This window comes from Stenella coeruleoalba (genome assembly GCF_951394435.1).
Source record: "Stenella coeruleoalba genome assembly, chromosome: 5".
In the NCBI taxonomy this organism is placed as follows: Eukaryota; Metazoa; Chordata; class Mammalia; order Artiodactyla; family Delphinidae; genus Stenella; species Stenella coeruleoalba.
In genome coordinates this window covers 140354747-140371862 of record NC_137150.1, presented here as the reverse complement: position 1 = coordinate 140371862, position 17116 = coordinate 140354747, and the positions used below count along the sequence as shown (strand labels likewise).

General features: G+C 49.9%; 1 protein-coding gene across 1 annotated transcript; it reads right to left on the bottom strand.

The window, feature by feature from the left end:
• Positions 1–414: 414 nt before the first annotated feature.
• Positions 415–16353, bottom strand: MX2 (MX dynamin like GTPase 2; the record flags this gene model as incomplete). The annotated part of the gene is given in 17 exon segments (XM_079921466.1): positions 415–654; positions 1660–1785; positions 1789–1806; positions 1809–1916; positions 3658–3743; positions 3890–4031; positions 4334–4456; positions 7484–7490; positions 8018–8216; positions 10105–10243; positions 11595–11749; positions 13495–13517; positions 13519–13624; positions 14975–14999; positions 15003–15167; positions 15768–15978; positions 16241–16353. Coding segments are annotated over 17 exon segments (1986 nt in total).
• Between the last annotated feature and the right edge of the window lie 763 nt (positions 16354–17116).

Below are 17116 nucleotides of genomic sequence, written 5' to 3'. Positions count from 1 at the left end.
CAATGAGATATTTATTAAGTGGCTACTATGCTCCAGGCACCATGCGAGATTCTGGAAATACAAAAGCATATGAACTGACCTTACCTTTCTGAGGTCTCATAGTCTAATGCAGAGGGGTGAAAAATTAACAAAGAATGACAGCAGTATTTAAGAATGCTGTACCTGGGGGCTCTGGGGCCCAAGGGCTGGAGAGCGCCCTCTTTACAGAGGACAAGGAAGACCTCCCGGTGGAGGTGACAGCTCTGTGGGTCGCGGGACTTCAGATATAAACTCTGGTGCTGAGTGCAGCACAGTGAAGATGGACACAGACAGCAACAGAAAAGTCTGGCCCCCAATGAGACACCACTTCCTGTACCAACTCCCTTACAGTCACGCGCATAGCAAAACCCAGCAGCGCTGGTGTTCTTTTGGGATTTACCACTTTAACTGGGGGAATTCGTAGAGAGCGCGCTGTGCCTGAGCCAGCCGGTAACTTTTCTCCCTAAGGAATCTCCTCTTGGCTGTCATGTCACTCTGTTCTTGAGGCAGCCAGGAATAGTACTGTTTTTCCTGTAGTATCTGCATCGTGGCTTTCTGTAAGTAATCACCATGCTCTTGGAGCATAAAATACTGAATTATGAATGGGATCGGGTTGGCGAGACGTTTGCCGGTTTCCTGGAAGAGGGGATAAGAAGGGTCAGCTGGAGGGGTCTGGGCCCAAGGCCTGTGGCTGCAGAGAAAAGTTCTTGGATGCATGCACGGTCTACTTGCTGAGTCCTGGTGTCCTGTCCACCTCCACGCCAGCGGTCAGTACCAAACCAAGGGAAGGATCGATTTGGGTGGCCCAATTTTCCCTGCCCAGGTATTCCCTCTGGCATGAAGAACCCACCTGTAGGCTAGCAAACCCATACCACGTTCTAGACATCCCAGCCTTTCTGGGAGCTCCTCCCCCACCCCCGCTTCTCCTCCCAGAAGGGACCTCCCAGCTGTGAACCCTGGGTCCCATCTGGGAGCCGATCGGGACCTGTGTCAGCGCTCGCCTCATTCCCTCCTTTCATCAGCATCTCCAGTTTGCCTGACAGCTGGACCCCACACCTGGGTAACTCTACTTTCTATTATCGAGAAAGGGCTTCAGGAGTTGGGCTTCTTTGCAGTTTAAAAGCTACCTCCTTCTCTATGCGCCCTAATACTTTAGTCCACGGATGGAGTGTTAGAAACCACGAAGCCGACTGGGTCGCAAAATCTAGGGAAAGCCTTTTTCATTCCCACTTTGTGGACCTCGCAAGTTTGAGGCACTTCAGGAGCCAAGAGCCTTCTGAACTATGAAGGGAAGCTAAACTATAGCCAGTCAAGTTAGCGCTTTGCTGTATTCTGATAATAGTAATTTTGTAATTTATGCATAGCACAAAATACAAAGAACTTTGGAGATGGAATTAATTTTGAGTACATTCTCTGCTCCATGAGAAACCTGATTTGGGGGCAAATTAAAAGTGCTTTGGTAAGGTTACTATAAAACTATAATGAGATAATATATGAGTAGTTTCTCACAGCCAAAGGGCTTGGTACACAGCAGTGTGGTCTCTCCCCTCTTTGCTCAGCTAAGCAGCTGTCAACGGGGTTACCCCGCTCTCTGCTCGGCAGGGACCGCAGTGCACTGTCCCTGTACCCCTACATGCTCACCGAGAAACACGCATTCAGGTGGACCCAAATCTCCACAGTGGAGGAAAATGAAGGCGGATCATTTAAAAGGGGCGATTTCGACTGAAGATTCTGTGGAGGCGTTCCCACTGGGTTAAAGATCTCTTCTCAGACTCTGTTCAGAACCACACGCTGTGAATCTGCTCTTGACAATAAATCAATTGCTCCATCCTGAACTGAAGCCGGGTCAGATTTTCTGCTGTTTCCGCTTGTTTTGCTTTTATGTCTTCAATCTTCTTCTGGTTGAATAAGAAAGAGAAACACATTACTTCTCTTTTTCTCCCTCCACCCCCCGCCATGTTGCTTAAACAGCCTAGGAAGTACTATTATGTTGAACACGGAGTTAAAAATTATCCGAGGTCAAAGAAGGCCTGAGACTTAAATGGCGATTTGCAGGAGCTCCCCCTTCACCCTCTACTGCTGTCCTCACCTGTTCTATCCTGTGACTCTGCCCCTTGCCTGTGCCAGGCTCGCCTTCTCTACTGCCGGTCTGTGTGTTTGTTTGTTTAGTATACTTGCCGCCAAAGGGAACACATGCCTGTTCCTTTTCTCTGCCCCGACCTCCATCGCCTCCCACACCCCCGTCCTTCTGGTTCCTCCATTATGGTTTATTCTACATTTTCACGCCCATCACTCTTGTCTCTGTAGTTGGCTTGAATCCAAGCATTCAAGAATGTCTCCAGGGCTAATGAGCACAGTGGGATAACAGCTCCCTATCCGTGTTTCCCAGAAATCCTGCGACTCCCATGTCACCTACACGGTCAAAGGCATCCCGGGAAAGGGAGAGAGGACATAGTGGAATGGGTTCACTTCTTGGCTTTTGAGTTTCAAATGGACTTTTGTGCATTGAAGGCAGAGACAGTAATTTGAGAGAAGAGAGAAACTGTGAGCTTCACAAGGGCAGGTTTTCCTTCTTTTTTAGGCGTGTATGTGGCCAAAACCACGTATGTGACAACACCCCACCCCCACCTTGCAGATTTGGGGCCTGAGGCTAGAAGCGGGCTATGCACCACTTCCCAAGAGGAGTTTCACGGGAGGACACAAGACCCTTGGTTCTGATGTGGCTCAGGAGAACAGGGTACAGACCCCGGGGGAGTGCGTCTGGGTGGGTGTCGTGTAGCCGTGCCCAGACCTTATTCATCCCAGGACGGCACAGGGGGCAGAGGCCCTTGGACTTTCTCGGCCACAGAGCGGCCTGTGTTTGCAGCAGAGCGCTCTGAGCCCTGGCAGGGCTGGGGAAGCGCCCACGAGGGCCAGCCCTGTAGTCGGGAGCATGGAGCGTCCAGGGGACCAACCACGAAGGCCCAGGAAGGACGCATATATCTTGCAGGCTGCCAGCCTGGAGGAATGGTGTTCAAGGACCAGGCACGTCACCTAACCCGGGGCTCAGACACAGCCCCTGGGATAGCTGGAGACATGAGATTTGTTTTCCACCAACTGGCCAAGGAGGTGTTTCAGTTGAGAGTCATCAACCCAAGAAAGAAGTTGAATGTTTATAATTGGGAGGGAAAAAATCTGATTAATTAAATGAAAATAGAAACTCAAAAATTGGGAGGGAAAAAAATCTGATTAATTAAATGAAAATAGAAACTCAAAAATTGGGAGGGAAAAAATCTGATTAATTAAATGAAAATAGAAACTCAAAAATTGGGAGGGAAAAAAATCTGATTAATTAAATGAAAATAGAAACTCAGAAATTCTTATGGCACGTACAGCTCTCCCAAGAATACACCCAGACTACAGCTGGAGGACGCCTACCATGGAAGGAATAGTGCTGTTTTTATCACGTGCCAAAACAAAGACGCACACACACGCGCACGCACGCACCACGGGCACACACCCTATTGGCATTTGGGCTGAAGCAGAATGGAAGTTGGAATTCTGCCAGGGGAAGCAAGGAGTTTCTTGTCAAAGCAATTGACCTCTCTGGTCTTGGATTAGGGGTGAAGAGGAGGGAAGAGCCGGGGTAAGTGAAATTGCCTCGCCTCGGAACAAAGGAGCAGAAGAAAGCTGGAAGTAGGCGGTGGAATCGTCTTCTATTGAATTGGTGAGGTCAGCGCACCACACTGGTGGGTGGGAAGCTGTTACAGATACTAAGGGGTCCCTCGTGTGGGCACAGTCAGCTCTTCGCACACTTTTCATGTGCCGGAAGTAGCTTCTGGTCTTGGTAAACATGATGCTGCTTTTGCGGGAACCCTGTCCCCAGACTTACCTTTTTGGGTATTGGCTGCAAGTATGAGTATCCAGTGTTTAAACTCCTCTCTGATTTTGTTATATAAGCGGGACTCTTTCTCCTTTACAATTTCTTCTCCTTCTATTAACTTTTCAATGTCCTGATTAAACACCTTAATTTTCTGAAAAATGAGATAAAAGCATCATTCTGGGCTGTAATCATATCACAGAGCTGGGATCTGGGACAGCTGAGTGTGGTGTGGGACCCGGGCTTTCAAAGGGGTCCAATGACCCACCAGCCACTTCATCCCCCAGGTGAGACCCAGGGAGGGCAGGGCAGGGCTCCCGCAAGCCACAGACGGGGAAGCTCTTATATAGGGAGGGCCACCACAAGATGTGCAAGGCCACCAGGAAGGATGCGACCATCTAAGGAGAAGCCAGTTTCTGTGCCCAAGGGTCACACGGGGTCCCCGGTAATCTTCACCTCAATCAGAAAGAACATTTTATAGGCTTCGTTGCTGGGGAGGTTATCTCTACACTGGCGCAGCTCCTCTGTCGCCCTCTGGTGACTCTCCTTTATTTGATTCTCTAACAAAGGGAGCAATTTCTGAACAACAGAAGAGCAAACAATGAAAGGCTGCAGCTTGATGAAATTAGCTGACAAATTTTTTGGGTGGACGGGCAGAGTCTCATTTGAGAGCATTTGAGGGGATCCGGAATTTCTATTATTGTGTGAAGCTTGTTGAGATGGACCCTTGTTAAGAGCTCAAGAAGGGCTTTGGATGCAATGCTATGCACTACAGCTTCAACCATCTGGTGTCAAGAACTTTGCAGTTCTGTCAAGTGACCAGAGCGGGGAGGAATCAGATGGGGGCCAGTTTTTGTTTTTGTTTTTTTGCTGTGTTTGGCTCAGTGCTTTTCATTGAGAGAAGAAGTATCCTTGTGCTGACTTTAAAAAATGCACAACATGAACAATGTGAGTGAAGTTTTATTTGGGGCAAAATGAGGACTATAGCCCGGGAGACAGCATCTCAGAGAGCTCTGAGAAACTGCCCCAAAGAGTTAGGGGGGTTGGTCAGTACCTATGTGGTTTTGGTGAAGGGAGAGTCCATGCAATCAACAACATGTTTTTTGCAGAAGGTTCTGCTCGTCTCGTGAAGGTTACTGCTAGTCACGAGGAGCAGACGTCACCATGAAGGATTTTAGTGCTTTTCTAGATGTGAGGAGATACAAGAATTGGGCTCATAAAGTCTTCTGAGACTATCTAACCATCTGAAGACCTGTTCTGCGAGTTTTTCCCAGAGCACAGAGTGCCTTATTCCTGATCTCCACCCTGAACTCCTTTCAGGAGGTGTTGAAGGTCAGCAACTACAACGGCTCATGATTTAATCCTTGTAGAGGCAGATGGCAAGTACCAGTTTGTAGCTGATGCTTGAATATAATGGAAGACTTCTTTAGCAAAATGTTATGTTGGTGCTCATTTGAGCATTACAAACTGAGAAATGGTGCTTTGGTAGAGGCTATGTCTGTGTGTCGCTGTCAGGCTGGATACAGTCCTAAGCAGTCAACGTTGCTAACAACAATTTAACAAAGAGGAAGAGCAGGAAGGATGCAGAGAGGCACCAAGGAGGGTTATCTTTGGGCCAAGCATCATTCCAAGCCCTTCACGTCGCAGTGAAGCCCTGCACCACGGTACAAAGCATGTGTCTTCATTGCCTCTTTTTCACAAGAGAGGAACCTTAGGCTCAGAGAGCCAAATTGCTTGATATCATTGCTGAGCTGGTAAGCAGTAGAGTTCCACTTTGCATCCCGTTCACTACCTTTACAGCCCGAGCAGGTAAACACTACAGGTAAAGACACCTGTGTGAATGACGCTGGTGCAGCCAGCCAGGCAGGATGAGCTCACTGAAATTTAGATGCAGTTTGTGGATAAGGGTACCAAGAAGTTGATAAGGTCTAAGCCTCTCTCTCTCTCTCTCTCTCTCTCTCCAGTTTGTATTTGTATCTCTAGGCAGAAATGTATTAATTTTTTCCCTGATATTTCAAATTATCATAATTGAGTCTTGATAGAAATTTTTTAAATTAATTTAAAATAGTACAAAACTTAAATTCAAAATTGTAAATGAAATATTTAAATGTTGAGAACTATGTTATGAAAAAATTATCAAAATGCAAAGTGTTTTTGCAGAAAGGATGTTCTTCTCAATTAGACACTTCACATCTTTTAGGATGGTATTATCAAAAAAACAAAAGACAAGTGTTGGCAAAGATGTGGAGAAATTGGAGCCCTTGTATACTGTTGATGGGAATTCAAAATGGTGCAGCCACTATGGAAAGCAGTAAGAAAGTATCTTAAAAAATTAAAAATGGGACTACCATATGATCCAGCAATCTCACTTCTGGGCATTTATTCAAAAGAATTGAAATCAAGATCTCAAAGAGATATTAGCACTCCTGTGTTCATTGTAGCACCATTCACAATAGCCAAGATGTGGAAACACGTAAATGTTCATGGAAAGGTAAATGGATAAACACTGTGGTAGATATATGCAATAGAATATAATTCAGCCTTTAAAAAGAAGGAAAGTTTGCAACATGTGACAACATGAGTGAACCTTGAGAACATTATGCTAAGTGAAATAAGCCTGTCCCAGAAAGACAAACACTACATAATTCCGTTCACGTGAGCTATCTAAAACTCACGCAATCAGAGAGTGGGCATGGTGGTTGCCAGGTGTTGGGGGGAGGAAGAAATGAGGACTTGCTAACCAAAGGGCAAAAAGTTTCTGTTATGAAAGATAAGTAAGCTCCAGAGCTCTGCTGAAAAATATGGTGCCGATAGTTAACAATAGTGCATTGTTCACTTAGACTTTTGTTAGGAGGGTGGACCTCACGATAAACGTTCTTTCCACAATAAAATTAAATTAAAAAAAATGTTTACACGGTGCTTACTAAGCGCCTATGATTCTAAGGGCTTTACAGATATTTAATCATTGAACAACCAACTTTAAAGAAAGACAAATGCACCAGAAGGTTAAGTAGCTCGCCCAGGGTCACGTACCAGGTGGTCTGGTTGCTAAGTGTTTGCTGTTAACAGAAATTCACGAAGGACCCAGTAGGATCATTTTTCCAGTGCTACTGTGAGTGCCTTTCCTGCAAGGGCTGAGTCCCAGCGTGTGGGCACACAAGGATTAAATCTCAGATGTTCAACAACAAAGCACTTCAGCACACTTTTTTATCCAAGACTTAACTTCCCCAGACACCTTGAACAGTGGTTTTCAAAGTGTGGTCCCTGGGTCAGCAACGTCGACTTTAACTGGGAACTTGAGACATAAATTTTGGGACCACACCCCAGACCTCAGAAACTCCGGGACAGGGCACAGCCAGCTGGATTTTAACAAACTCTCTCGCAGATTCCGCTGCTCCCTCGGGGTTGAGAACCGTGGGTGTGATTATTACAGAATCTTCTCTCTGTTTGGTGAGCAGAGTTTTCTCTCCCTGGGACCCCTAACACTACTGAAAAATGATCTGTTTCTTCCATTCAGGGCAGGAGCAGAGAGGAACAAGGAACCAGGGTGGTATGTATAGAGCGCTGGCCAGAACATGTGCGGGTGGCATATTATTTAATCCTAACCGCAATCCTGTGAAGAATTAGCAGGATGAGAAAGCAAAAACTCAGCGAGGCTGAGTCACCTCCCAAGGGCACAGAGCAAGTAGCAAACCTGGTCTGCAAAAATTCACCATCTTCCCACCGTCTCTCCTTAAAGCAAGAGTGACCTCTATATCTTATTACCCTTCTCCCCCTGGATTTGCTGTTCAGGAACAGCAAGTTCCTAAATAAAGTGAAAGGAAAAGAGTACCCCATTCAACGGGAAACATCCCAGTGTTTTGCAAGATTTTGTGGGACTCAAATGAGAAAGCAAGTGAAAACATTTTGAGAAAACGAAGTGTGCTCTGCCTTGTGAAATATATCCTATTACAATTTTTCATCAGAGTCCAAGAAGAAATGGTTTCTTTAAGTAAGCCAATAACTTTAACACCGAAATAAAGACGAGGGTAGGTTATGCTCATTGTATAATTTTTATATATAATTTGGTAGTCATCTAGGCCAATTCCGGTAGGCGGGGCTGCTTTCCATGGAGTCCAAGGTTGTCCTAAAGAACCTTACCTGAAGTGCGGATGTGTTTGAAAGAACATCATTTCCTCCTTGGTTGCTTCGGCCAAGCTCAGCTTGTTCATGACCTCCTGCTGACCCCGACACTTCACTATCATATAACCTCTCTTGAGATGGTATGTGAGGTCCTGCATGACTTTCAGGACACCTTTCTCAGCGCCCTTGTCCACTAGATCTGGTTTGGTCAGGATTCCTGTGAGGTGATTAGAGAAGGGCACTGGAGAGGTTGTTCTCTACTCAAATATATGGAATGCTGCTAGGCTACGGGATCTTTTATTGGCCATGATCAGCAAAGCCTCCTGCAGCCCTGATGGCCCAGCGCCTGACAGCCCGTTCATTCATTCATCCCATCGTCACTCCTCTTACTTGTACTTTTCTTCACTCACCCATTCACTCAGCTCATGAACTGCCTTGTGTAATTCATGTAACAAATGTCTCTTGGGTGGTTGCTGGGTGCCAGACACTTAGGCAACATACATCATCAGAACCGACCCACTCCATCACCATGCTTCCCAAAACACGTCATCCTCTACTGTAAGGAGGGCCTGTGCCCTCTCTCTAATGTCTCCTGTCGCAGACTCACTCTGCCTCTTCTGGTGGGTACCCCCTTCGACGTCCTCCCTCCTTCCTCTCTCATGTTCCTGCCCTCACTCCTTCCTGCTCACATTGGACCAGAAGCTTTGATTTCCAAGTGACTGTGTTCTTGATGGACACTTGGTTTGCTTCCACATTTAGGCTGTTGTGAATAAGGCTGCTGTGCACGTGAGTGTATATTGCATTTCCTTTTTAAACCTAGCACACCGTTCTCTATTTCTGTACTTGACCCTAGAATGCATGGAAAGTTTGCATTGATGTTATAATGCTGTTTGGAATATACTGAGGTCAGATTGTGTATACTCTATGGTTATAGTACTTAGCTGAATTTATAACAATAATAGCTAATACTGAGCAAGAACTTTTGGTTATTAGAGTGTGTGGCTAATGAGAAGAACAGAAAACTATTACTGGTGTTATTCAATTGCTATGGAGACACTGATATCCAAATAGATCAATCTACTGAACAGATGATATTGTCTTCTGTGGTCGTCAATAAGACATCCCTAATGACTTCTAACTGCACAATGACTCATGACCCCAAACCTGAGTTTTTTCTCTGGTTCAATGTGCTCTAGACACCTGTAGAAGTCAGCAGCTAACAGGGCACAAGTGTAGTCTGGCATATAATAACACATTACACTTGAGCTGTATTCCCTTAGCGTTATTTTTATCCTAACTGGAAAACTAGGCATTTGTTGAGGAAAAAGTGGAAAAGGCAATGATATACTGAGTATCCATTTAGTAGAGGAAAATGACTTGCAAATTTTCAGGAAGGCAAACTCAACGGGTAGGTGAAGTGATTGGGAGAGAAGTGATATTGAATAATAATATTAAAAATTTTTAAATAGCAGCTATTATTTTCCCAAGGATATGTAGCCAGTAAGTGGTAGAACAAGGATTCAAACCCAGGATTAAACCAAGTCCCCTATAATGCCTTCCAGAGTGATTTTTTTTAAAAAAAAAAGAAATTTAAGGGAACCCATCTGCCCCAGGAAGCATTCTGCTTGAATATAAATTCTGCAGACACCTGTGCTCCAAGGTAAGCCTGGAAGTATGTTCCCTGAGTATGTTCATACAGGACCTGGGAAAGTCTTTTCCATGCACCAGGGACTCACAAGAACTTTACCTGTGGAACTGCAGAGCTGATGGGTCACTTTCTCCTTTCTGGACCACTGTGGGAGAACAAATAAGGCATTTCTCCCCCCCCATCCAGAATGGTTCAAGAATGCAAATAAGCGATGATAGGAAGGAGGGCAAAGAACCTCCAAATGTTGGCCACACATCTAACCCTGACTGTCAGTGAGGGTGACCCATCTGCTGTGCTCGACTCCACCCCGAGCCCATGGAGCTTCCCTGAGAACAGCACTTGGATCTAAGGCAGGATGTGGGTGCCTGTAACAGAGCTACCTTCCAGGACCTTCTAAATATATGAGGGGTCTCCCCCTGGCTTCCTGTCCTCTAGAAGCTTGGTTCTTTCTTCTTACCTATGGTCCTGTCTCCATCGGGGTCCACCTCCTGAGCCATGCTCAGTGCCTCCGTGGTGGCGATGTCCACGTTGCAGGGGACCACCACGAAGCTGATTGTCTGCTGCCTCTGGATGTACTTTTTGATAAGTGCCTTGATCTGATGCCAAGGAATAACAAAGGAGGAACACGTCTCTGGTCACCCAAGAGCACGGCTAGACATCTCAGAGCATGACCCAGTTTTTACACTTCTGGGCTTTGACTTAGCCTGTCCCCTTCCTCTGGAATGTCCACCCATTGCCCTTATTGAGCTCTCTGTTGATGTCCTACTTATCCTCCAAAGCTCATCACTGATGTTTCTTCTTTCTCAAAGACTCCCTGATTCCTATGCCTAGATGAGACCCCTCCTTCATCGACAGATCTTCCCTGTGACACTCCTGAGATTATGGCAGGAAGAAGCAGCATGCTCTGACCCCAGGCAAGCATCTTTCTCATACCCTAGGAAGTCCCACCTGTTTGCTGAATGAAGTGGGGTAAGAAGTGTGGAATTAGTCCCTTAACGCAGTAAGGAAAATGACCTAACTACACTGCTCCTAGAGAGACAGAGAATGGTGATTTGGATATAGGAAGAAAGAGTAATTTAACTGCCCAACACAGTGGAGCTAGCAGAGACCCCATCCAGAAAGGACTGACACAATTCTTGTTGGGCTATGGTTGAGTTCCCAACACTGGAAGCGCCTCCTGTCAAAGGGAGGAGGGCAGTTAAGTGACCCCAGTCCTAGGGCAGGAGGGTATCACCTTCTCCCCATCCTCCACCTTGTCCCTTTACACCCTGGACCCCAAGCCCGCTCCTGAGACCATCCTCGTCTCCTTGGCCTCTGTGTGAGCTGGCTGGCAAAGGATTGACACGGCTGCTCTTGGGGTGAACCCAGCCCAAAGATCACGTGTGACTCTGGCATCCCAGTGACGACTGTGTCCTCAGGCAACCTTAGGGGGGAAGGTCTTTGGCAAAGAAGCCCAGGGCTCAGTGGCTGTCGGTTTGTACTGGGTCACTGCTGGTCTGCAGTTCTCATTCCTGTGCATTGTGCCTTTCTGCCCCTGATCAGAGATAACAGTCTGAGTTCTGATTGACTTACGTAGCGTTAGTTTAAAAAACTGTTGCCAAAATTGGCAGATCCCATGTAAAAATCCAATTTCTGGCTTCTTTTAAATATCGGGATAGTGGTAACACTGGGCCAACATTCTCACAGGACAGCATTGGGCAGGGTGTCAATACCTATACACCTCCAGTGCCACGGAGTCAACTTCTCCTGTTTCCATGATCTTTCAGGCCCTTGTCAGAATCTGAGTTATGAGGCCCCAGCCCTAGATGGTCCTACCCCAGCCTCCTCCCCAGCTACTCAGAGTGAGGGCTGGGAAGGTGCACCAGAGCCCTTGGGGCTGCCGGCAGAGACCTCAGAAGTCTCCCGAACTTAGCGTGGGACCCATTCCCGAGTTCCAGAAAGGCGCATCTGCAGTCCGACATCATGGGGCTGGTTTCCCACGGCCACCCTGGTGATGCCGGGAAGATCAAGGAGGGTCAGATCTGGAAACTCAGGGGAGGTGATCTCCAGACCAATGAGCTCGTGGCTAATGCCAACTCCATTCCCAGCTACGGCATCCTGGGCTACAGAGACCGAGAGGAGAAAAACCGAGAGTCCAAATGAACAACCCAACTTAGCAGAAGCAGTGAAACCTGTGGGCAGCTACATATTTCAGCTATATTTGGGGACAGCCCTGATGTGAGAAATAGGCAGGGAACTTAGGGCACAGCCCTGATGAATTGCCTGATTCTCTAGAGATAGAAGTTGGGGTGGGGGGATGACAGCCAGGCTGTTCCTCTGTAAACTTTTCCTGCCTTAATTATCATTCAGGGTCAGACCTAAGATACGAGTTTGTAACTTTGTACTGAAGTGTACCATACAGTACCGGAGAGTACCCATTGTCTTAAGCAGGTGGCTTGGTGAGTTTCACAGGCTGGACCCTGTATTAGTGCTTATAGCCGAGGGCTCTTCCTTTTCATTACCATGTGTTATTCCACCCTGTGCCTCGATCCAGTCTACTGTTGATGGACAGTGGGTGGTTTCCAATGGGGGGCGGGGGTGGCGATCACAAGGGTGCTGCTATGAAAATTCTGGAAGCTGACTTTTGGTGCACCTTTTGGCTGGGGGTGTACTCAGGACTGGAGTTTGGGAGCATCATGGGGTGGGCACACCTCCAGCCTGAGTGGACATTGTGCCAGTTTTCCAAAGTGGTTACAGCAACGTGCCCTCCCATCGGCAGTGGAGCAGCGTTCCAAGACACTATTCTAAAGAAGCTCATTATACATCCTTACACAGAACGTTCACCCAAGCTGGCACCCATGGTGCCCTCCTAGTCTTGCCCGCAGAGCTCATGGCTAGAGAGAGTCTGGGCAGATCTGGACAGGGCTGCAGGATGTGCCGGGCACGAGGCAGCCCAGGACAGGCATGGCCGGCACAGAGGGTGCAGAACTTTTATTATCTGAAGCTAGGAAACTTGCCAATCGAGGGTCTCAAGAAGTTTCTGTTCTGAGGTGTGGATGCTAGAATTGGGGCAGTACGTCTCTATTTGGGGAGGGATCCCTCTGGTGAGCCAGCTGAGACAACAGGCTTCTCGGGGTGCTGAGCCCACAGAGTCATGTAAAAACCCCAGCCTGAGATGCTAAGTTTATTGCTTAGTAAGGAAGAAGCCCAGCTCCCTGGAACGGGAGCTGTGGCTGCAGAGTTTCCTGTTATGATCAGGGTTGATTTCCGCCGGCCCGGCTGCGCCCAGCTTGAGAGCAGGAAGGGGGAGAAGCCCGGGGGAGGGGTGGGCATGCTCAGGGACCTAGGGGGCAGGGTTGCGAGGGGGTGACCTCCAGGGTCCCCTCTGAGCAGGTACAGAAGTGGATTCCAGGAGCAACTGAGGCTTTTGCTCATTCTATGCTTACCGAAGGCTAATCTCAACTGTTAGCTATGCTTCCAGAAATGATGGGTGGGTGGGGTCAGCGATGGGGGAAGCTGCCTTGGATGGGGACAGGGACGTGGCCACAGGCAAGCAGCCACATTAGGTTGGAGCAGCTCCTTGGGACACACATACCCGGCAGTGACCAGGGTAGCTGGGGCCAGGGGTCCTGTAGGGGACACTTCCCAGAGGAGGGGCAGGTAAACTGAGACCCAAAGAAAGAGTAGGAATTAGGCAGGCATGGACGAGGGACGGCATGTGAGGGACGGCATTTGAGGCAGGGGCACTGGCACGTGGAAAAGCCTGGAAAGGAGAGACGGGTGCCTGCTGTGGAGCTGGAGAGGCCCCAATGACCGATGATGACTGGGGCTAGAAGGAGCCGACCTGTAGCCGCCCGCGGGGCCCTACCTTTACGTATTTCCCTCTCCACCCGAGGGGTCTTGCACCTGGAGCTCCGTCTTCCGGCAGCTGATTCTCCCTGTCCACTTGCACTCCTGCTTTGTCAGTTTCAGCACCCGCGGACACCTGGTTATGATTCCTGAGACTTTCCCAGACATCCTGTTTCCCTTAAAAAGAAGCGTTCACACGTGCCCTTGGCTCTTATTCTCCCCGGTGTCCCCCAGAGGCCTCATCTGAAATCTCTAGGGCCTAGGTACAGAAATCTCCAAGCCCCATCACTTTCCCCCGGGCCCTAGAAAGGCCGGGGGCATGGTCCGGGTGGAAGCCCAGGGCCCGGACAAGCAGGCTGTGAAGCGGTGAGATCCGCCTGACCCTGTCCGGCCCCTCCAAGCCTCTCCCGTTCGGGGGTAGAGGCAGCACACAGCACTGTCCCACAAGGCAGGTATGTCCAGGGCTACCTGCCTGCCTCACAAGACTGCCATGGCCACACTGGCCTCCAGACTCTCTGCTCTGTTGTTTCTCTCCCCAAAATGCTGAACCCAGGGCGGAGGGGAGGAGCCCTGTCCCCACTCTGACTCCATCACATGTCAGGCACTGGGGCTGGTGGGAAACTCACAGGAGACTCTGGAGTAAAGGACCAGCTGCCTGTAGTCAGGACGAGGCACAGGCCGGGGCGCTCTTCCTGGGGGCTGTGCAGGGTCCTGGCAGCCCTCCGGCATCCCCACTCCCTCCGCTGTGCCCAGGGGGCAGCCCTGGCCCCCTGGGTTCTGGTTGGGTTTGGCCGATGGGCAGTGCTGGCAGGAGATGGGAATGAGGGAGGGAACCAGGACAGGGGAACCTCTACCCACTACAGGATGCCATCTCTTTCCTTGTTTTTTTCCTTTATAATTATTTTATTAAATCAGAAATGTACAACAGCTTTTTAACTCTACACACACTTTAAAAATGTTTAAAGGAAACAGGGACTTCCCTGGCGGTCCAGTGGTTAAGACTCTGCACTTCCATCGCAGGGAGTGTGGGTTCAATCCCCGGTTGGGGAACTAGATCCTGCATGCTGCACAGCATGGCCAAACAAACAGATGTTTTTAAAGGAAACATTGTGTCTTATCACACCATGATCCTGGCTAATAGCTTCTCAAAGCGTTGAGAAAATTCTTCAAAAAGACTTCACATGTTACCTGAAACTCACAAATTAACAAGATCAAAGAAGAAATGCTTCTACAAGGTTAGAAAGATGACTAGAAAGAAACCGACTGATACAGGCTCAGCGATGACTACTGACAGGTGAAAGAGGACTCAGAAACTAGGGGCAGCAGGAACACCCAGGGCCCTGCCCCCCGGCCCCCCGGCCCACACCACGCACTCCAGACGCAGCCGTCCAGGGCCTGTGGGAGCTGCCCTCCCGGGGGCCTTCCCAGCGACCTCTCCTGAGCCCACTGGTCCCCGGGATGCCTTGTGGCTTGCAGGAGGCTGGCCCGGCAGAGCTTACCGCTGCCTCTGGGAAGGGCGACCCCCTATAGCGCCTCCAGCACGGAGCTCTTGCCCGAGCTCTGGTCCCCAGTGACAGCGATGGCGGGCAGGGCCAGGCCCTGCTCCATGCCCAGAGCCCGCAGGGAGTCGATGAGGTCAATGCAGGGCCGCACCTTCTCCTCGTACTGGTTGTACAGGTTGTTCTCAAGCCCCTGGAAGAGACACAACAGACTTCCCGGTCTTGGCCTCCGATGGGGCTCCCCCCACCTTCGGGAATTTGTGGCCGAATTAGAAACAGGAGGGATGAGAGGTGGATCGGGATGTGCCTGTAGGGAGGCCCCTGTGCTCTCGTCCTGTGGAGGATTTGCTTCTGCTGCTGGGGGGAATATTTGGCTGGGGTTGGAGATGGAGATGGAGACAGGCGGAGACAGGCCATCTGGCGCCAGGGGGCAGGCGTTCCCAGCTGGAGGGGGGAGAGGAGTGGGCCCACGGCTGCTGAGCTGGGGTGGGGTGGGGAAGGCGGTCTGGCAGTGATGACAGCGCTAGTCATAGCTAGAGGCAAAGCTCCCAGGAAGGAGACCCCAGCACAGGGAACGGAGCCCCCAGATTCATGTCCAGGAAGGCCATTGCTGCCCCCAGAGACTGTATCTGTCCCTGGTGCTTGTTGGAAGTGCCCAGGAGAGAGGCGGACACTAGTTGTGCGCCTGGGGCTGGACCAGACTCGCAGGTTTTATTTCCCGCCTTTACCCGCCCCACAACCCCCAGGGGCTGCTGGGATGCACCCTTCCTGGCCATACCTGCAACCGACTTACCTTTGACGTCTGCCCGTCCCTGTTTCCTCCTGGCTGCTGGTGGTTCAAATTCAGCAGATTGAAGCCCTTGGTGAGGAAAACCGGGTCCTTTCCTCTCCCCTGCCAGTTTGGGGGGTACATCATCTGTCCAGGTGCTGCGCTCGGTGGCAGTAGTGGCTGCTGCTGGAGGGAATTCATTTCTTCTTTGGGACAGTGTTGGGAGGAAACTGAGCTGCACGTAGGGCTTAGGCACCAGCTGTCTCCTGGGAAGCTGGTGGGTGCGGTCACCACTGCTCAGCACCTCCGATATTCCTGGCAAGCTCTACAAAGACACAAGTTGGGAACGTGGCCAAACGTCCCCCAGCAGACCTCCCCAGGGCTGCATTTTTTCCGGCTCTGCCTCGCCCAGCCCCGTACAACCCACCCTCTGCACACAGGGGAGGCCAGGAGCCCAGCAGAGGCCCCGTCTGCAAGAGGGGCAGATGGCAACCCACAGGCGCAGAGCACAAGAGGGGTCTCCATGGGCCCCCAGGGCCTGGGGACGAGTGAACTCCACGCTTCCACAGGAGAGTTTGAATGTCCCGCTGTTACTTCTGATGGGCTCCATGTCACCTGAGGTTCAGGACTGGACAGGAGACTGACCGTAAGGTGCAGAGAGATGACAGGCAGCCCGTCCTGGGTCCGTCTGAAGCCAATCTCTGCCCTGCCATCATTGTTTCTCACACAGACTAGGTCAGGCTGCTGGGGGGCCTGGGAGAAATGGTTGATTGGGTCTCTTGCTTCTCCACGGGGCCTGTAATCAGGTCGTCTGCACCCTAGAAAGAGCTGGCGGTATTGAGTGCCGGCCTCACCTAGCGCTGCTCTAAGATGCTCATTTCATTTTCACAACAACCCTACGTGTTAGCTGCCAATCTTCATTTCTCCAGGTCAAGAAGCTGAAGCGCCGAGGTCCAGTTACTGGCCTAAGTCAGGGCCCAGAGGCCAGCCAGCGGCTCTGGGTCATGAACCCTTTCCTGCTGTGACCTCCACCGGGAGCAGAGTGGATACAGCGAGTGGAATGGTTCCCCCCCGCCCCACCAAATGCATGTCCACCTGGACATGTGGATGTGACCTTATTTGGAAAAAGGTCACTTGCAGATGTAACTGATAAGAATTTGGAGATGAGGGTGGGCCCGAAATCCAGGAAGAGACAGGCAGAGAGGATTTGAGACCCAGAGACCCACGGCCAGAGGGCGACAGAGACAGAGATTGGAGGGAGGCTACCCCAAGCCGAGGAACCCCAAGGGGGGCAGGAACCCCAGAAGCTGGGATAGAGGCCTGGAAGGGATCCTCCCTCACACTTCCAGGAGGAACTAATTCTGCCGACGCCT